The sequence below is a fragment of the Ricinus communis genome, chromosome 5 (genome assembly GCF_019578655.1).
Source record: "Ricinus communis isolate WT05 ecotype wild-type chromosome 5, ASM1957865v1, whole genome shotgun sequence".
Classification (NCBI taxonomy): domain Eukaryota; kingdom Viridiplantae; phylum Streptophyta; class Magnoliopsida; order Malpighiales; family Euphorbiaceae; genus Ricinus; species Ricinus communis.
In genome coordinates, this window is record NC_063260.1 from 2,516,512 (window position 1) to 2,539,016 (window position 22,505).

The following is a 22,505-nucleotide window of genomic DNA, read 5'->3' on the forward strand; positions in this document are numbered from 1 at the left end:
AATCTAAATTTTTACCAAGTTTTATTATTTTGGCCAATTCTTTAAAAATTTAGCCATGATTTAACAAATTGAGTGTAATTTTAGTCTAATTAAGTTATTTGTTAAGCAATGCGGACAGTGACAAGCCAATTAGAAAATAAGAAATCTAAATTGATGGATCCTAATGCCACATTATTTATACACATTACATAGTTTTGAATTCTTATTTCCTAAATTTCATCCATATCCATGTTGCTTAATTTTGACCAACAATTCGAGTTGGTCAAAATTACACTCAATTGGTCAAATCATAACTAAATTGATAATTAAAAAAAAATTAACCAAATAGCAAACTACCGCAAATATTTATATCTTTTAAGCTATTAAGCCCTTAAAATTTATGCGATCAAGAAGCTTTGGTCCATTAGCTAGATTTCAAGTAGACTACAGTGAAAGAGCTTGGAAATCCAAATTAAACTTGAACTTATAAATTGAGGGTGGGTGCATTTTTATGTACCTTACATACATACGTGGCACTCACACAACATTCTCACACATGCTAAATCCGAAATTAATAGTACATATTTTTTTTGAAAAAGAGAATTGCCTACGTACATTGTTTCAGTTTGGCTTTAACGTGTGTTTAGTATTATGGGTAAACCATCAAATTCAAATATTAGGTGGAATTAAGTCACTGAAATTCTATATTTCAATTGACTTTAAATTCTTAATGAGATCAATCCGTCGACACTAAAAGATATATATAAATTACAAGAAAAAACTTGATATGTTTAAAAAGAAACAGTGGAATACAAATAATTGTGCCCTTGAATGAAAGTGGTTATATGGTTTTTTTTTTTTTAATGATGATTTTTGATAAATGTATATTTTAAAGGAAGAAAATAAAATTTAATTATGGTTCTATGTTGGCCAAATTTAATGACATCTTAATATTCGTTTAGGAAAAAGATTGTACTTCGTACCCATGAACAGAAATCATGGCAGTTCAAAGAAGACGAATGCAAGGGCAATATAATATGCCACTTGATAATAATTGGTTGATCCTTATCTTTAAAAGCCAAAAATGATTGATTGATCTAATCCTTCTTCTCTAACCCATCACCTGCTTCTTTTCTCTTGTCAGAATTTATCTTCTAGTAGAGCCCCCTATGAACTAACTGGTGCTCGATTTTTAATAAAAATTTATTTAAGTTCGTTTAAATAATTTTATTTAATATATGAGCCGAGTTTAAATTAAATAAAACTTGAGCTTGCAAGTTAGCACATAAGTTAATATGTTAATAATTTAAAATTTAAATATAAAATCACATGTATATTTTATATCTATTGTAACATATTTACTAAAATAAAATAATAAATTTCATTGAATAAATTATAATGTTTATATAAACATTTTTTTTAATAAATAAGTGTTAATTTATATTAATTAAGCTCATAAAGCATCAAGTAAATAGATAATCTCCTAAGTCTCAAATAGGTTACAGTCAAATCACATCATTCATCATGGTATTGGTATCTAATAAGCTAAATGTAACTCCTATAATCACAAAGAAGACATGAAAGCAGCAGAGACATAATAGATGGCATTACAAACGGTGGATGTTTCAGGCCAACCATGGTAATCAAGTACTGTTATAAAAGGTTAATAAATAACTACATTATATTTGCTCGTTAACATGTAGCATTATAGATTAGGCGTAATATTTATATTTATTGATTTTTAAGCATGAGCGACTAATGGCAATTAAAAAATTATTTAATGCAAATGCTAGACCTAATAAATACAGAGTTCCAGGCTTGGTGGCTATAAATCATCAATCTAAGTGTGGGAACCCAAAAGAAGCAATCCAACCATCACAGCAATAGAAAGGTACAAAATTCAAAGAAAATTTAATAAAAATGCAATAAAATCACTCAGTATAATATTCCCAAGGGGCAACTCCCTTTTATGGTGTGACACATTCTTCACTAATATGAATGTCAAAGTCAATTACATGTGGAAAAGCATGTGTATCCTTCTGGTTATAGGACATAAGCCACCAGAGCCTATTAACACAGTTAGTCTCTCTCCCTCATGTCATTATCTCACGTAATCAATTACTAATTTACATTTTTAGTTTATCATTAATAAAAGTTAAAAAAAAAAAAATCTTATTAAAATGTAACAAACCCAAAAAATTTCACAATCAATACCCATATAGGTGGAGGGAGGGACTTGAAAATGGTGCAAAAACACCCCAGATCCTCCCTTCACATACCCACCGTAAGTTGAAGGTTGCTCACCCCAACTTGCAGTTTTCCCACATCAGCTTCATTTCCCATCTGAGTCTGAGTAGAACTTCTGAGATTGAGCCAAGGGTGTTGCAGGCACTGCTGAGCAGTGGGCCGCTTCTCTGGCACAAAATCGAGAAGTGGACAGAGAAATTCTGCAAACTCCTTAGCATCATTCTCAGAAAATTTGTATTTATCAACCAACAAGCGATCAAGTGGCCAGAACTTCAGTCTCCTAATCCTTTTTAGATCCCCGTATCTATCAAAGAAATCCTTCGAATTAGCTCCGCCAATGGCTATCTGCTCATGCAAGAATTAAGAGAGAAATGATTAACAAGTAAATAAGCAGCTAATGGATGTCATTAAGAAATTATAGAATACCTTTCGTGGCATCTTGCCAAGGAGTTCCATCATTAGAGCAAGGTGATCCTGAAACCAAAAGATACTTCAATTACCATCTAAAAATAAACATGCTCAAAGACATATAAACATCATTAGGCAACAGACAACTGGCACACTGAGTAATGGCAAAGTTACCAGCCATGTCAAGAATTAAGACTACTCCAGAATGCAAATGTACTACATGTTCTTTTACAGACCATTCAAACATAATTACAGGTGAATATCATCATCAATCCGTTGGCAGAAACTCAAAATCAGTCTTATGATATCTTAGCACAAAAGCAGGTTTTATCAAACAATATGCACTCCCTAGACGAGCCAAAAATTCCAGTACAGAACTATCTCGTTCATTTCATTGGTCTCAGACAAGATAACAAAGTTAAATCTGGTGCAATTATCTTCCCATCAATCAGATCTTATGTTGTTGCGTCTTCCATAAAGCAGCTATTACAAATCATAGGATGCATAGGATTTGTTAATTTTTCTGCAGAAGAGAGTTTTGAATTTATTCCTTTTTATCTTTTATCCACAATCATTCACCAATTACTCTTGTATTTTTGCTGTTTTCTAATATGTATCACATCTGAACTACATTTTCACGTAAGACGAGCATAAGTTAAAAATTATGACTACCAACAATTCCAGAACATGAGTCCTACCTCGTCTTCACTAAATCCTTGTCCACCCTTAGGAGCAAACATCATGTCACCAGTAGCAAGCTCAAAAGCAGTACAAGCAAATGACCACATGTCAACAGGGAAGGAATACCCAGACTGCAGAACGACTTCAGGAGCTCTGTACTGCCTTGTTTGAATTTCTTCTGCAAATTGCTTATCAGCCCAACATGCATTTCCAAAATCAACAATCTTGCACCTCACATCAACCCCATCCAAACATTTCTCCTGCTTTGTCATTGCCCCTCCCATTGAAGCTCTTCTTTCTGATATCTTAGCAACTGCCCTCTTTGCTCTCCTTTTCAACTTCCTTTCAATGAGATTCATTGTAGCACCACCATTAAGGCTACCTTCAGGCCTCTCAAGAATCGGGGTGAGGCCAGATCTAATTGGATCCTTGGCAGGATCAATGGTGGAAAAGAGAAGAATATTTTCAGGTTTTAGGTCGGAGTGGATCAGACCAAGTTCTCTATGCAAGTAATCCAGGCCTATCAAAATGCATTTGCATATCTCTCTAACTTTATTGAACGGAAGACCCTTGTAACGACTATACCTGATTAACCTGAGTAAGCTATCACCAAGAAATTCAAGAACCATGCAGTGATGCTGCCCATTTGGTCCTGTGTGCTTGAAATGGTCAATCAACCGTACAACACACTTGGAATTAGAGGGATCACCATTAGCTATAGCTGAAAGGAGTTCGATCTCATGAAGTGCAGCTTGAGCAAATTGTGTTGCGCTTTTCTGGATCTTAAGCGCAACAAAATCCTGAAAGTATAGAAGCAAAAGCACAGCAAAACAAATTAATCAACCTTGAAGGAAGAGTAAAACAATAGAAAGTTAAAAGTATTTTCAATGGCTAAAATTCGATAAATTAAATTCCTGCAAAATCATGTAACTTTTGGCACAATTTATTTTATTTTTATACTAAAGTTGAACGAATTTACTAAATATAAATCGGTTGAATTGAATTCTTTCATTCTAAACTTTTCCAAACAAGGTGATTATCATTCAGTTTCACATTTTATTTAAGTTTCCTTGCAAATGTGAGATATTACTACATTAATCCAGTTAAACATCATTAAATTAGACATCATACTATTAAAATCATAAAAAAATAGATATAGATTCATATTAAAAAAAAAATGATGACATAATAAATCCTAATTGAATAGTAATTCAAAAATTATAAAGATCAAAATCTTATAATATGCTTTTATTCATTGAATCGATCAATTAAATAACATAGCTCCCTAGCATGACACGTGTAATTCAATAAAAATACCATTGGGTTCTCAACAAGATTGATTGATCTTTTTGGTGCAGAGTCAAAAATGACATTTAACACTCAAGCATTGATCTCACCGAATAGTAACAATAATTCAGAATTTACCAAAACAAGGAAAGATAATGAAGTGCAGCAATTATTATCATTACAGTTATTGATCATGATCCAATTAAATAGGATAGAAAAAAACAAAAACAGGAAGAGATCTTAAAGGAAAACGACGACGTACAGAAGAAAGAGTATCATAAGCGAGCCAGACGGTAGAGAACTGGCCCCAGCCAAGCTTCCGTTGAGCAATATAACGGCCACCGGAGAATTGATCGCCCACACGAACAGCGTGATATCCTCCTTTCCTGTACGAGTCGATTCCCTCATCATCTTCCGACTCCGAACCAGACGAAGACGAACACGACATCGTTTTTTCTTTTCTTTGTTTATAATGAAAGAAACAAGTGGTTCATAACACACTATCAATTCTGTTTCTTGATTTGTTTGTTAAAACTTGATCTGAAGAATTTGTATTAACCGTTATTTGTTTCTTGACAGAGAAAGCAAAAAAGAAGAAGAAGAAAAAGAAAAAGAAAAGAAGAGATTGCTTGGATTTGGAGGTTTCTTTTGTTAGTTAATTGTTTTGAAGTTTTTCTTTTTAATTGAAGGAGAAGGAGAAGGAGAAGGAGAAGGGGAAGACTGTAAAAATGTGTGGCCTCCAATTACAAAGGGAACAATGTCTCTCTCTCTCTCTCTCTCTCTCTCTCCACTTTTTTCTCTTTTTTCTTTTTTTTCACTTTTCCCACTTTCTTCTTTCTTTCCTTTTTGAAGGCAGTCTATGTAATTTACCATTTTGTCCTTTTTCTTTTATTTTGTTGGAGTGGATGGTGTGGGATTAGGTGGAGCAGCCTCATCATAATTTTTTCATGGATGCTGCAACTTGCAAGTTTTTCCCTTTGGTTTGGTTGGGGAAAAAAGAAAGCCATATGAATTTGCCCCTCAACCTTCTTACTCTAAAACCTTGGATGTGTTTCTTCTTTTATACATTTGTCTCCTTATTGTCTCTTGTTAAGGGTAACATGACCTCCATTGCTATACCTTTTTCAAATATACAATTCAATTTCATACATCATAAACATTATATGATAGGAAAAAAAAAACATAAGAACTCAAAAGAAAAAGAAAAATAGTAAGGAATAATGCTAATATACATAAATACATAGTACAATTATTATAAAAGAACCATCCATCATCAATGAAAAACAAGGAGAGAGTAAAAGTAAGACAGGTTCAGTTGGTAAAGAGAAAATAATTGAATAATAATTTATTGTTTTCTGAAAAATTTGAAGATAATTTAGTCTAATATTTTAGAATTTTTTATAACAATGGGTGGCAGGGGTAAGTTTTAAAATTTTCATTTACTCACAACAAAAATATAAGATAAATAATTTTTGAGGCAGAAGTCGGATGGAGTAAATAATTTTTAAAGCATTTATGGAACGAAGATGGAATTTTTTATTTATTTTTTATAATTTTATTAATATTAGAAAATTATAATTTATAAATTTTAAATTATATACATTCATGTTGAGTTTTATATATTATAACTAATATTTTAAGAGATTAATAAATAAAATCAAGTACTCAGTAGTACTTATTTAAAGAAAATGACATATACAATATAATAAGTAAATATTATATATAAAATTTTGTTTAGAAAAATGAGGTGCGGATGGAAGTGGAGGGATTCAGTCCCGTCCTTGATCCATTGCCATAGACAAAGCCGAAATTCTTCTTTGGGTTGGGGGAAGAGACTCAGAGTGATTCTTGAATTTTGATTAACAACTTCTGCATTTTGACTATATGTGCTTCATTTAAGAAACAACAAGGGCAGAGGTGTCCTAAAAAAAACATCAGGGATGATTCCGACATTTAAAGTAACTTCAAGGGAAATTTTAGGCTGCTTTGATGCGCCCTAGCACCTGCCTCCCAAACTCTAATCATTATTACTATTATTATTAGTCATCGGCCATTCTTTTTCTTTTCTATTTTTGTTGCACTTCATGATTTATTTATTTTCTTTTTGGTATTATTAGTGATCCACCTCTGTATTTCATCATTTGATCTTGAAATTGAAATTATTATTTATCTCATTTGCCCATCCTCATCCCTATTTCATTAAATATTATCAATAATATATATTATCTTTTTTCATTTTCTTTTCAAATATTTACAAAAAAAATAAAATGAAAAAGAAAAACACAATGAGTACTGCCTTTTGAATACCTTGAAATTCTCTGCACAGTTCTCCAATACACTAAACTTGTTCTGTATTTGCTCAGCAGCATCCCTGCAACTCACATATGATAATATATATTACCATAGCATACATTATATATCTATAAATATGGATTTGCAGTTTTGAATTTTAAATCCCATTTTTTTTTCTTTAGTATATAATTCTTGAAAGAGTGTTATAATTGTATTGATTTAAACCGTGAACTAATTAGCTGTTTGAGTTAGTTATTTGTTGAAACTTTAAATTACAAGATCCAAACAAGCTTGTTAATTATGTTCTTGTGGTCTTTTAGAATTACCTTTATAACAAGATATATATCAGTATCGAATCGAAGTATTTCGACATTTTATTTTGAATATATGTATTATTCTGAATTATGCAAAATCTTATGATATTATAAACTATTTTAATGAATGAAATTTTATTAAATATAGATTTTTGATTTAGGATATAGTTTTAAAAATTATATTAATTTTAATGGTATAATTTGTGATTCATTAATAACAAAGTTTTTTAAAGTAATACTTAATTTGTAGAGGTCTTTTTATAATAAATGATTATATTAAAGAATGAAGACTTAATTTTATACATTTTTTTAATTATAAAATTATCTATTTAGAAATAAAAAATCAATTTATTATATTAAAAGTAGTGTTATTTTCTTAAGCTAGTATGAAATTGAGTAACAAGTTTTATTAAAAAATACTTATTTTTTTATTTGTCAAAATTGACCTGGCTGAAACGGCTATTTTGATACTATTTCATCAATTCTGGTAAGAGATGACTGGGATTTATGCTGATATAAAATTATATGTATTTTTTTTTATATTTTAATAAAATGAAATTTTTTGTCCTGATCCTTAATTTTTTTCTATAAAGAAAAATTCACTCCCTAACCCTCAATTATTAATGTGGATTGAAGTGAACCAAATTATTCTTGTAAGATGAAATTCATTCAATTTTGAATTTTATATAAAAATAAGTCTTGTGCTACTTCACATGGTTTAGGAAAAATAATTTCATTGAAATTCACACTAAATTACAATGCCATTCCTTGTTCATCTATGAACACATATTATTTTATATCTTTTCCAGTGTATTTATGAGGAGTTCTTGCATATGTAGTTCTTATATAATTGTTAATGAAAAATATATAATTTTGAGACATACTCTATTGGCATGCCAAATTCGGCCAATCGCTTACCTCTAAACGGGACACGTGGACAAATTGGATGGTATCTAATTTACAAGGACAAAAGTATTTTACAATACAAAACGTCAAGGATTAAAATGCAGTTAAATTTAATATTTTTAAAATTTTAAATTTAGGAAAATTTAATATTTTAGAGATTCAAATATAACGTGATTATTAGATTCTTTTGGTTGATCTGCAACATAATTATTAAGGCTGATTTCAATATATTTTTGGTTCTTGCAATTTTAAAATTAATATATCTAATTGCCACAAAAATGTTTTCAAAAAACCCTAATAGCTTAAACAATTCAATTTGTATAAAATTTGGCTATTTTGATCAATTTTTAAAAGAATATTAATTTATTCACGGTTTAGTCAATTATAAATTAATCTTGAATTTTACACTTTTTAACAATTTTATCCAATTGTTTCAAAATTTTAAAACAAATACTAATTCTTTTAATTTATTTTTAAAAATATTTTCTAATGACATTTTATGAAATTTCACAGTAAAAAAATAATGTAAAAAGTCAATTGTACTTTTTAAAAGAATAATAATTATGAATCAATAAAAATAGTTAATCATAGACTTAATAATATGACTATTAAATTTTTTATATATTTTATATTTAAATGCAATAAATTTTTTATTATTTTTATATTAGTAAGTAGAATTGACTTAACACGTCCGTTTTTTATTGTAAAATTTCAAAAACTGTTATTGAAAAGTATTTTTAGAAACACATTGAAAGAATTGATATTTATTTTAAAATTTGAAACAACTGGATAAAATAATTAAAACTGTGAAGTTCAGGATTTAATCAGTAATTAGGCCATGATTTAATTATATAATTGTATTTATATATTAATTTTTTTTATATATTTTAGATTTTGAATTAGTTGGTAGAAGTCATGTAAAGGCTAATTAAGAGGTGACAAATGGTGTTGGATTCTAAAATCTCATCTATGCTTTCCTTTTTTACTGATAATATTGGTAATTGTTTTAGGAATAAAGTACAATTTGGTCATTGATCTTATCCCTAGGGTTCAATTTAGACATTTTTTTATATTTATGAATATTTTAATTCAAATATTTACATATTTAGCTCAAATTAGTCCTATTTTTTACAAAAATAAGAAACCGAGTTATGCACTCTTTAGAAAAAGAGTGGATACAATGAAGAATAAAAAAAATTAAATTCTAACATTAAATTTAATTATTTAAATTAAAAATATATATTGATATTTAAAGAACTCAATAGAAAAATATTGCTACTTTTAAGTGTTCTTACTGTTCTTTTTTAATAATGATGACAAAAGAGACAGTTACAATGGTGGTGGTGGTGCTAAAGGAGGTGGAGGTGAAAGCGGTTTCAGCAACAATAATAGTAATAGTTACTTATTGCTTAATTATATTCATTGTATTAAAATTATAAAATAATTTTTAGTTATTATTATAAATTTATAATTACTTTTTATTCTTAAGATTGAGTAACTCTCACTCTTTCATTTTTTTTTCTTAAAATATGATCAATTTGAGCCAAATATATAAAAGTTTGGACTAAAAAATCCATAAATTTGAAAAAATAATTAAATTGAACCTGTATTACAAGGTTAGTGCTAAAATAAACTTTATTCTATTTTTTTATTTAGAAAGTAAAGTGAAATTAAACTATTCTAATCTTTTTTTTAGAAAGTAAAGTGACAGTAATGAAAAACTAATGGTGCAGTGGTGAGTTGGTTTTGATATTTATTGAATTTTATTCCATATAAATCTATATTCAAAGCAACCGCTACCGATTAAAATACAATTATTAATATTACAGACATTACAATTCACTCTTTAATAATAAAAATTATTAGGGCTTAATGACTTATAAGTCCTTGAACTTTGAATATATTTTTTTTAAATTGTATAATTCTATTAAAAATTGCACAACAATCACCATTCTCTTATTTTATTTTCTATTTTGAGATTCCAATCACAAAAAACTAAAAAATGGATTGTATTTATATATATGGCACCAAGAAAATGAGTCACTTGCTGACTCAAACGCACCGCTTAGTTTAAATTCCAAAGGCTTAAAATTGTATCCTTCCATTACTAATGGACATCACCACTTCCTTCTTACTTATTCTTCATATTGTAGGGTTTGACAAATTGTAGTACCTCGGCAAAGTTTTATTAACAAAGGATTCTTTTTTTGGTTTTTATCAATGCTTCTTCTTCTTCCTTTATTCCATTTTAGACTTTAAGATTCTAAAAACAAAAACTCCATCTTCTCTTCACAAGATCAGGTATGCCATTATGCCATTAATATTATAATTAGCAACACTATCCTATCATTTCTCTTTTTCTCCCTTACCATTAATATTACAAAGCAAGAAAACTAATAACAAATTTTAACATGAAGAACAACAAAATTAAATAGCTTAACTTTTGAATGACTATCAAAATTTAGAAAAGAGAGTTTCTTTATAAATTTAATGTCCTAATAGCCTAAATAATTCAATTTTTTATGAAATTTTTACTATTTTGGTCAATTTTTTAAAACTTATCAATTTAGCAACAATTAGCACATTGAGTGCAATTTTATTCTAATTGAATTATTTGCTAAAGATAAGCAATACAAGTAGTGATATGAATGCAAATTAGGAAATGAAAAATCCAAATTGATGAGTTCTAATACCACATTATTTATATATATTCCTTAAATTTGAATTCTCATTTCCTAAATTGTGTCCACATTACCATTCATATTGCTTAATTGATTAACAACTCAATTTAGTAAAAAATTATACTTAATTGGTCAAATCACGACTGAATTGATAATTTTAAAAAAATAGCTAAAATAGCAAACTATTGCAAATGTTTGGATTATTTAACTGGTAGGCCAAAACTAAAACAATAATACTTTGAAATGCAAAAATAATTCAGTATTTACCCAAAAACCATAGCTTTATGTCTTTTCATTGAGCCCATTTATATAAGAATTAAAGAACATAAACACAAATATTGCAATATCAATTAGAGTTTCGTATCTTCATAAACAAATATCATAAAACAAAACCCATTAGAGAATCGTATCTTCATAAACAAATATCATAAAATGAAACCCATGAAGAAAATAACATATAAGAATCAATTTTAACTTGGGTCTTCATCCATCTTGTTCATTCGTATTAGTTTTAACTTTGACATTGATTCGATGAAAAAGATAGTAGAAAATAAAATAGTAGGTTTCTTGGTTTTGTTCTTGTTATCAATTAATTCAATTTCTCAATAATTAGATCTAATCTCCACTGTTATAACTATAATCACCTTTCAACTTTCTATCGCCAGTTTTTCATCCTCTCACGAATCTGCACTAAACCTATTACTAAAAGAAATCTCTTGAACTTCCACCATCGTCTCTATTTTTTCCTCATTTATTGCTTAATTTATTATTGAATCGTCATTTTCTTATAATGGTGAATGCGATGTGGGTTCAATGAAAAAGTGACAAAAGCTATGTTGAAGAAATCTTTTTCTTCATTGTGTAAAGTTACAAAGTTAAGGTTTCTATTTGAATTGATTTCGGTGAAATAATGTGGTTTGGTTCTTGCCTCAAAACACACCATTTTGATTAAACAATATGTCAACAATTATTTCTCTTTTTTTCTGTTCAAATTTTACCTTTGGTGTCACATATGCACACACTAGCTAGATTATTCATTAAACATCACCAAAATCCCAAAATAGAAATTGAAATGTAAAAATAGTAATTGTTGTGGAATTTTTAATTAAATTAATTTAAAAAATTGTTATAAGTTTGGAATTTATAGGTCATTGGGCCAATTAAATCTATTAAAGCTAAAACAAAATAATGATTTAGCCACAGCTTGCCACATAGGACTACCGAAGAATGATATTTGTCACTTTTTTATAAATATCAATTAATAAAAAGTAGTTATTATTTTCTTTGATCTATAATTGTAATAGTAACAACTTTTTTAATTTTAATTTTTGTATGTACTTCTTTTATTATTATTTTAATTAATTAATTAACTTACCTTATCTTATTTTCTTATGGTATTCCTTGCTACATTACAAAATCTCGATTTAAACTTGATTATCTAATTGATAAATTTTTTATTTTTCTTTAATTAATTATTTAATTTTATTAAATTTAAAAATGTCTAAATATTATATAATTTTATTAATATTTGATGATTTCTTTCTACTTGGAAATGACCTTAAAAAAGAAAATGAGAATTTTATTTTAGTAAGAAGGGATTGAAACCATTTAATTTTTTTTTATATTGCATTAACTTTTTCATTTTCTCTCTATGCTTCAATACTTTAATTTAATTTTTTATTATTATCTTATTTTATATTACTGAAATTTAATTAATAATAAATAGTAAATTAAATTTATTCATATATATTTTATGTTATTATAAAATTAGAGTTTCAGCATGAATTTTTTATTTTTTATATTTTATAGATTTTCACATTATTTATATTAATTTTTAAAATTCAAATTAATAATTTATAAATTTGATAAATTGAAATAATCAAAACGAAATGAAACCGGCTCAAAATCAGAAGCCTGTTAAAATTGGTTTTCTCTATGCTAGAACTGGAACTGGAACTATTAGTTTAAATTTAAAATTGTAAAAAAAATTCATATTAATTAGTCTTTTATTTTCTAAAAATTAGTTAAATCAAGCTGGAACCGGAGCCGGTCGGCTCTATTATCATAATATCTATTCTTATATCTGCGATGATTGTTATTGTATTTATATTTAATATTCATATCAATATCAATAGAAAATATATAATATATATATATATATATATATATTGTATTATTTAGTTTATGTTAGAAATTATAATAATTTAGATGAAAATTGAATAATATAATTAATATATAAAATAAAATAAATTTAGCTATAAAATATAAATATAATGTTAATTTATAAAAATAATATATAATTTTTATTAAATTTTACAATAAATACAAATATTAAACTACTTGTTAAATATCATAAGTTTCTGTAATATCAGTTAAAAGAAGAAAAAGCTTTTGTAATTAAAAATAATGTGCATTTAGGCGTGCAATTATTACAAATATCTTTAATTTAATTTTAATCAAATATTTATTAATATTGTATTTTCTCCAATAGATAGATTTTATTTTTTACCTTAACGGAAAACGTAGAGATCTATCCAACGACTTGAAGCCACGCAGGGGGTTTCTGGCATTTTCTCTTTCTGGATCCTCTCTGTTTCTCTGTCTCGCTTTAGACAATCCTTTTTTTCAAATTAAATTTTATAATTTTTACAAAATCTGAGCAATCGGTCGATAGAATTGAGTGACTGAGCGAAAGCGAGAGAGAGAGAGAGAGAGAGAGAGAGACAGTGGATTATCAAAGTGGTGGATTCATATTTGGTTAGATTGTGATCCGTTTTGATTTTTTGTTTTGTAAAGAAGAATGGCAAATACAACGGATCTATTTGATGTTTATTTTAAAAGAGCAGATTTAGATTGCGATGGTCAGATCAGTGGAGCTGAAGCTGTTGCTTTTTTCCAAGGTTCTGGTTTACCCAAACAAGTCCTTGCTCAGGTATCCTTTCTTTTTAAAATTTTTTCTTATAATAAATTATTCTCCCGTTTTCCCTGTTTTAGGTTACAGAATTTTAAGTTTATGGCCTTAATTAGAGTGATTGAACAAGAACTACTTTTATTTATAATTATTTGTTTTAATTTCAAGAATGTCTGTAGCTGTTTTATAGTGCATAGTAATAGATTTGAGACGAGATCTCAATAGAAACAGTTTTGTAATGGTATTGAGGAACTTACTTCCTAGTATTAAGTGAAACTAACTGGCGTTATTGCTTCTATGAGTTGCTAGAAGTTTTTGCAATCTTCCAGTTGGAGCATATTACACGTGTTATGCTTAGTGTTTGATTTTGTGGGTATCTGTATAATTTGTCTTATGAAATACTAAATAGTAATTATCCTCACTAGGGTTCCTAAGTGTTGCTATATGTCTCGATAATCTACTCATACATGCACGTCAGAACTTTCTGATGGCAAACTCACAAATTTTGTTCAAAGAAAAAAAGATTTCTTTCTTGAACAGTTTGATTTTTATTTTTGCTTTTGGTTTGAACATCCCTTCTCATTTGGGACTGAATTACTTACTGTATGTTTCCGTTGTTGTTTTATTAAGGTGTGGACTTATGCTGATCAGAGAAAAGCTGGCTTCCTCAGTAGACAAGAGTTTTATAATGCTCTTAAGCTTGTCACTGTGGCTCAAAGTAAGCGGGATCTGACCCCGGATATGGCTAAGGCAGCACTATATGGTCCTGCTTCAGCTAAAATTCCTGCTCCGCAGATAAATCTTGCTGCCACACCTGCTCCTAGAGCAGCTGCACCTGCTCCTAGAGCGGCAACCCCTGCTCCTCAGATTGCTGGCACCACATCAGTGGCATCACAAAATATTGGCATAAGACCGCCACAGGTGCCTGTAAATGCCAGCACAAACCAGCAGTATTTCCCACCTCAGCAAAACCAGTTTATGAGGCCACCTCAAGGTATGCCTGTTAACTCCATGTCGCATCCACAACAAATGCTTGCCAACCAAGGTGTTCCTAGAGGTGGTAATATGACTGCTCCCCGCCTTCCAAATTCTAATGTCTCAACTGGTTGGCCGGGTGGCAGTCTGGGCACTGAAACTACCCAAAATCAAAGCAGGGGAGTTATTCCTCCAGCAACTCGTGATGGATTTGGACTGATGGCATCTGGTATTACGCCATCTATGCAACCTAGACCACAGGTGACCTCTGGACAGACACCTTCTACTACTACAACACCTCAAGATGCTGCTGTGCCCTCTAACCAATCAGCAACAAAGGATGTGAAAGTTTCAGGGAATGGATTTGCCTCTAACTCGCTTTTTGGAGATGTATTTTCTGTAGGTCCTGCTCAACCAGCACAAAGCTCCTCCTCGGCTGCACCATCTGCCAGTGTCTTACCTGTCTCATTGCCAATTGTTACATCTTCTGTTGGGTCCCAACCTTCAGTTAGGCCAAGCACCCTTGATACATTGCAGAATGCATTTTCTCAGCGATCTGTGGGTGGTCTGTCAACTGCAATAGAAAATAAATCTGTTGCAGCTCAAACTTCTAATGTGACTCCTGGGATTTCTGTTGGAGCTGGGAACTCAGCTTCCAATCAGTCTCAGGCTCCATGGCCAAAGATGACTCAGTCTGATATTCAAAAGTATATGAAAGTTTTTGTGCAAGTGGACACAGATAGAGATGGAAAAATAACTGGTGAACAAGCACGCAACCTGTTCTTAAGCTGGAGGCTGCCAAGAGGTAGACTACAAGAATTCTTTTCTTTCTTTTTTCACATGTTCAAATGCGTAGTGTCAAGATGAGATCATTGATGGTAAAATATTGTACAAGATAATGGTAAAAAATATATCCTTCTTGTTAGGGTTAGATTTACTATTTCCTTTGAGAGAAGTTGGATAATGTATTGGCATTTTGAAAGTGCTCATTATATGGGCTGAAATAAGAATTTTCGCTGAATGGTGGAGCGAGGAAAAAATGCTTCGTATTAGACATAATGCAAAAGAAAGAGGCTGCTAGGGAACTAAATGTCAGTTGCACTAGCATGTGGGATTAATTGGACCACTGAAAGTGGCACCAGTACATCTACATATTAATTTATCTTGCAATTGAAGGGTTAATGTGTTAATCTTTTTGTAATTTTTCTTAATCCTATGATATTTTTTCACAATTCAGTTTTAATCTTAACTATTAGTTTCCATAAATAATGACAGCTTTGAATTTAAGAATTTCTTTGTCTTTAAAGGGAACTGTTGCAGTCATATACTATGTGATGCTCATGTCATATTATCCTTGGTGTTTCAGAGGTCTTAAAACAGGTGTGGGACTTATCCGATCAAGATAATGACAGTATGCTATCTTTAAGGGAGTTCTGTACAGCTCTTTATTTGATGGAGCGTTCTAGAGAAGGACGTACTCTTCCTACAATACTTCCTAGCTCTATCATGTCCGATGAGACTCTGCTGTCTGCCACTAGTCACCCCACAGCTTCACATGGCAGTGGAGCTTGGGGATCTGCTTCTGGTATTGTTTTCATTATCATGTTAGAATTTTTCAAATTCAGTTTCCTTTCTCTTTCTTTTGTTGTGGTATCATCTTTTAAAAGGGAAAACAAAATTTTTATAGTTTTGCGGCAACCGCAAGTTATGCCTGGTCCACGGCCAACACCTGCTGCTGCAGCAAGGCCACCAAGGCCGCCTCCTGTTCATCATGCTGATGAAAAGCAGCCCGGTCAGCAAAAGCCCAAAGTTCCTGTGCTGGAAAATCATCTTGTAGATCAACTTAGTCAGGACGAACAGGATTCTTTGAACTCAAAGTTCCAAGAGGCAGCTCAGGCTGATAAAAAGGCACTTCTTATTCTTCTTGTCCACCTGTTATGTATAACTTTTGTTTTTTTCTTTTGATTTTGTTTTCTAAATTTTGTTTAGTGGAGGGATTTTGATTCTGACTATTATGCTAAAACTTTGAACTGGAACAAATAATACCATCTGAAGGTTCCATTTTGATGTCAAATTATAGGGACAGCTCTAATAGATATTTGTATATGTTGACTTTTCTCCCACCCTTTGCTTGAAGGTTGAAGAATTGGAGAAGGAAATAGCAGATTCTAGACAGAAGATCGAGTTCTATCGTGTTAAGATGCAGGAACTTGTAAGTATGCTCATCTTTTCCCTTAGTTCCCTCCACCCCACCCACCCCCCTTCCCCACCATTGGCTATTTAAGATTCCTATGAAGTGATGCCATATCTAGTATGTAAAAAGTGCTTGCAAGTGTTTGGGTGGGATCTCTATGCTGGATCTGTATTCTCACCAGTCACCATACATAATTTAGGTCAAATGGCACAAATTAAAATTAAAAAAAATTGTTTCCTTTTTAAAATTTTAGCAAATCCTTACAACATTAATGATAAGTTTAGTCAGTTTAGTGAGGGAGAACAAAAATGTAGACAAAGTTATATAGCTATTTCAAATGGCAAAAAAGAAGACATTTCTTTACTTGCGATGCAAATTTTCTTCCAAATAAACTTCATCTGGTATGAAAGAAACTTGATCCATTTACAGAATAAGCAAGCAGATGCAGAAAGCGTCATTAGGAAAGTTAAATACTGCCTTATATAAATTTCGATATGATATTTATTCCAGAAAATGTACATAATCATTTGAGAGCTTGGTTTACTGTTCTTGCTGGCTTTTTTTTTTTTTTTTTTTTTTTTTTTTCTTTTGGGATGGACTGCTGGTATTCAGTCTACATTCTGGTGGTCCTAGTGCCTATTTTTATATTCTGTTTTTGGCTCTTAATGATGTCTTCTTTTGGTTGCTTACCAAAAAAAAAAAACCATTTTTCTTTCAAGGAGGTTTATTTCATTTTTATTTTCAGTAGGTAAGGGAATCAGAAATGTAACTTTTTTAGAAAGGAACATATATTTTGTAGTATCAAATTAGAAAGAAATAGTAATCATACTTGTATGCTTATTTTGTACTATGCAGGTTTTACATATACATTTCCATTCTCACTAAGTTGGCCAAACCTGCTACTAATACTATAAATGCCAAAATTGAAAAAAAAAATTTTGAATTGAGTAATCTGAAAGCACCCTCAAAGGTTTGGATTTTATTGGTCAATTAGGCTTTTAATCTGTGTTATTCGATCATGATGTGGTAATATTTCTTTTGTTTTGATTGGTTGAGTGGAAAAGGAAATGTTTGTATTTTTATTTATTTATTTTTTGAGCATGCTATGTGGTAATATTTCTTTTGTTTTGATTTTTTCTTTTTCATTAATCGGTGGTAGATTTTATATAAAAGCCGATGCGACAATCGACTTAATGAGGTATCTGAAAGGGTGATTGCTGATAAACGCGAGGTATTTCTATCCCATTTGCATGTCTTTATTTTTTCATTTTGAAGTTTTCTGCATTACAAATTTAAAATGTGCTACATGAATACTAGGTGGAGGCATTAGCGAAAAAATATGAAGAGAAATACAAGCAGTCTGGGGATGTAGCCTCTAAATTAACTATTGAAGAGGCTACATTTCGTGATATTCAGGTATTTAACTTTCATTAAATTCGTTCATTGTCTGATTGCTTGGAGTATTATCTGCTTCTGCAAAAATTTTTTGCACCATCGCAAAAGAAGATGGTCTTTATCTCAATTAATCTAAATAGTCCTTGACCACTTGCAGGAGAGGAAAATGGATTTATATCGGGCAATTGTTAAGATGGAAGAAGGAGGCACTGCTGATGGGGTTCTCAAGGTACCTTATAGTATTGATGATTAGTGTAAAGAAAAATGAAACTTGTCTGTAAGTCCTGTTTTTCTGGTTTTTGCAGGAGCGTGCTGATCGTATCCAGTCAAGTCTTGAGGAACTAGTGAAAAATGTGAATGAACGCTGTAAACAATATGGGTTGCGTGCTAAGCCAATCTCACTGGTTGAGCTACCCTTTGGTATCTTCATGACCTTATCATAAATCCTCTGTCCAAGCTATTACATGTCCTGACTAGAAAATCTTTTGCTTGTTTTTGTTACCATATTTTGCCATGTCCTGTTGGTTTTCCTTTGCAAAAAGATACCATTTTGATATCTCATCTGGAAATATGCCATCTGATAATGATAATCACTAGTGAAATACAATGTTGTCATTACCTTTTTCAAAATTGTTAGTGACTATTTTTCTTCAAATTGCTTCCATAATTTGCACACTTTCGTAACATCTCTGACCATGTTTCAAAAATACAAGAAAATGAAGTTTTGTGGCTGTGTTATAACTTGATTTCATATTTAGTAGATAATTTTGATAAATTATTGACTCAGTTGGTCCCCATATGTATGATTCATTTAATAATTCTTGCAAATGTTCTGATTCATTTAGAAATGCTTGCAACTCTGACAATCCTACTGCTATAATTCATGGTGAGAAGATCCCTCTGTTGGGGTAATTGAACCTAGAAGATAATGGGCTGCTCCTATATTATTCCTGGTTATAAAACTAAAGGGTCAAACCGAGTAGAAGGAGCAACTTTTCACTTTTTGTGAGCCCAAATGATAGATTGTCAATGGTCAAAATCTAAAATATTAGTCGAAATCTGTTGCTAGGATCTATCTGGTTATCTATTTGGTGATAATTTTCCTTTCATGTTATCAACCTATCAAATTAAGGAAATGGAATACATAGCTATCATAATTTCCTCTTAGCACTTAGAAAGCTGTACACAGCTAACTCAGTTTTTACTTTACGAAGCAGTGTACTAGTTCTGCTCTTGATTTCCGTTTACTGAAAAATACTTGACATGGTTGTGTTCTATCATCAGTTTTTTCAATCTTCTATATTTGTCTTCAAGATAATTGAGTGATTGTGCTTTATAATAAGAGAACTTATCCTTGTCTTTTTTTGTTTCACTTATCACTTACTTTATCTTCTATGATCTTACTAAAGGCTGGCAGCCTGGCATTCAAGAAGGAGCAGCTGATTGGGATGAAGAGTGGGATAAACTTGAAGATGAAGGTAATATTATTGTTGCCCTGTTGGATGCTGGTTAAATTCACTTTTAATCATCTTCTGAATTAATCATTTCCAAATCCTATGATGGAACTCCTTTTGCCCTTCATGAAGAATTTGATCATTTTCCCTGTCTTGCTCTTGTAGGGAACTCTTCTCTTGAAAATCTGTGAACTATGTTCAATTATTGACAAATACTTGTCTTCTAATTTTAGGTTTCACATTTGTCAAAGAGCTCACTCTGGATGTGCAAAATGTTGTCGCCCCTCCAAAACCAAAACCCTCAGTTCAGAAAGCAACTTCTACAGATGAGGATATAGGTCCTTCCTCCTCGAAGGCTGAGGAAAAGTCAGAGAAGGTTTCAAGTCCACGTGAGCCAGTTCAAGAGAAAGAATCACCTCGTGACCGAAGCGAGAATGGCATGTTAAGAAGTCCTCCTGAGAGTCCTGCTGGAAGGAGTGCAACAGAGAGCCAATCACATGATTTCCAAGATTCTCCATCCAGAGCAGGGATTGGTGCTGATGGTTCACCACATGCCAAAGAAATCCAAAGGTTAGTGTGTGTTTGTGGTTTTTAACTTGATTTTCTTTTACTTTCCTGCTCCTCAATCCAAGTATCAACTCACAAACAATTTAGTAGGCATTACTTAGCAGTAGAGATGAGGTATCTTTTTCCTTTATCCAGTTTTTCTGTCTTCACTTCTTCATTTGGATGTCGGGACCTAACAGTCACATAATTATGCAGTGACATGGGTGGTACTGAATCTGTGCATTATGGGGATAGAAGTGGCAATCTACCTGGCTGGGGTACATTTGACTCACACTATGATACGGAATCTAACTGGGGATCTGATTCTGTTAGTGGCAAGGTACGTGAACTTGGTCTTTTCCTTGCAATTTGACATGGATAATAGGAATTGTTGGTCCATATTTAAGAATTTATTAAAGTTGTTTTAAACTAAAGAAAGAGATTGCAATCTCTCTCTCTCTACACACACATTGCACCTGCTTCTTCGAGTTATGAGCTTTAATTTTATTTGAGGAATTGTAATCAATGGAAACTAATTGGGAGTTTATTTTCTTTTTTTTTTTTTGAGCTGTGTTGGGTTGCTTCACTTGTTTCAATTTCAATCTTTTTATTCAACTCTCTCTTTTTGGTCTTTCTTTCTTTGATACGCTAAATAGATTAGCTGTAATTTTCTCTTGTAGGACTTGGATCATGATAGGCAAGGTGAAAGTTCTTTATTTGGCATGTTTGAATTTGGTTTAAACCCAATAAAAACAGGCTCCTCATCGCGTGTAGATAACACATACCAAGGGAAGAGCACATCTTTATTTGCAGATTCTGTTCCAAGCACCCCTGCATATAACCAGGGAAGAAGTTTGTTTGCAGATTCTGTTCCAAGCACCCCTGCATATAACCAGGGAAGAAGTTTGTTTGCAGATTCTGTTCCTAGCACCCCTGCATATAACCATGGGAGAGGCTTGTTTGCAGATTCCGTTCCAAGCACCCCAGCCTATAACCAGGGGAATAGCTCATTTGGATTTGCAGATTCAGTTCCTGGCACCCCTGCCTATAATTTCGGGAACTCTCCAAGAAAGTTCAGTGAAGGGTCAGAGGACCATTCCTTTGACAGCTTCTCTAGGTTCGATTCATTCACATTGCCTGACAGTGGATCATTTCAATCTCCACGCCATTCTCTTGGAAGATTTGACTCCATGCGCAGCACTAGGGACTCTGATCAAGGTTATGGGTTCCCATCAAGGTTTGATTCATTTAGTGAATCCAGAGACTCTGATCAAAATCATGGCTTTTCAAGGTTTGATTCTTTCAGAGACTCTGATCATGGCTTCTCACGGTTTGATTCGTTCAGAGACTCCGATCAAAATCATGGATTCTCACAGTTTGATTCGTTCAGAGACTCCGATCAGAGTCATGGATTCTCAAGGTTTGATTCATTTAGAGACTCCGATAACAGTCATGGGTTCCCGTCAAGATTTGATTCATTTAGAGAGACTGATAACAGTCATGGGTTTCCCCCAAGTTTTGATTCATTTAGTACTAATGACACTGGAATTTTCCAATCAACTGGCAATTCATTTGCGAAGTCTGATTCTGCGCGCGGCTCTAATGACCTTGATAATAGTCATGGATTCTCATCCTTTGACGACACTGATCCATTCGGCTCCACAGGGCCATTTAGGACATCGGTCGAGAGTGAAACTCCAAGAAGAAGTTCTGACAACTGGAGAGCTTTCTAGTGAGGTAGTGGACATCATATTCTTGCATGCTTTCCCTCCATATGAAGAGATCTGGTCTTGTAGGTGTCGCAGCCTTGTTCTTCGATGAGTATATATATACATAGGGTGTGGTTGAGGAAGTATTGGTTGTGCCTTTGTGGTGTTAAGACCTTGTTTGATTTTGCAGATAATTTTTTCGTTTACAAGTGAATTTACTTTAATCTTTTGTTAATCTTTTGTTATGATTTTTTTGATAAGGAGGCATGGATTACATGTAATTCTTTCCAAACATATACTCTAAAACACATGTTTGTGATATCGAAGTCTATTTGAATTTCGTTTCTGGAGAAATATGGTCTCTGGAAGCCTGGTTTCCATTTTGGGTTTTGCAATGTAAATTTTTCTTTTTGGTTTGTCTGAGCTTTGATCAGGACAAATCGATTATGTGCATTGTGATTTATGCAAGTGAATTGTTTGGCTTCTCCACATGTTTCAAGTTAAGCCAAGAAGAATAAAGAAATAG

At 31.6% G+C, this 22,505-nt stretch overlaps 2 protein-coding genes across 2 annotated transcripts; one reads left to right on the forward strand and one right to left on the reverse strand.

Moving 5' to 3' along the window:
* Positions 1-1,923: 1,923 nt before the first annotated feature.
* On the reverse strand, positions 1,924-5,421 carry LOC8281318 (SRSF protein kinase 1). Its single transcript, XM_002521680.4, has 4 exons — positions 4,865-5,421; positions 3,333-4,115; positions 2,653-2,700; positions 1,924-2,571 (listed from the first exon to the last, which is right to left on the reverse strand). Exons 1-4 carry the CDS (start codon positions 5,048-5,050, stop codon positions 2,251-2,253), a joined length of 1,338 nt encoding a protein of 445 aa, XP_002521726.1. The 5' UTR covers positions 5,051-5,421; the 3' UTR covers positions 1,924-2,250.
* Positions 5,422-13,309: 7,888 nt separating this feature from the next.
* LOC8281319 (epidermal growth factor receptor substrate 15-like 1) lies at positions 13,310-22,359 on the forward strand. The gene is made up of 13 exons (XM_015720857.3): positions 13,310-13,727; positions 14,337-15,486; positions 16,048-16,266; positions 16,369-16,589; positions 16,819-16,893; positions 18,035-18,106; positions 18,193-18,291; positions 18,428-18,499; positions 18,576-18,690; positions 19,680-19,748; positions 19,958-20,294; positions 20,487-20,610; positions 20,951-22,359. Exons 1-13 carry the CDS (start codon positions 13,596-13,598, stop codon positions 22,001-22,003), a joined length of 3,738 nt encoding a protein of 1,245 aa, XP_015576343.1. The 5' UTR covers positions 13,310-13,595; the 3' UTR covers positions 22,004-22,359.
* Positions 22,360-22,505: the final 146 nt, after the last annotated feature.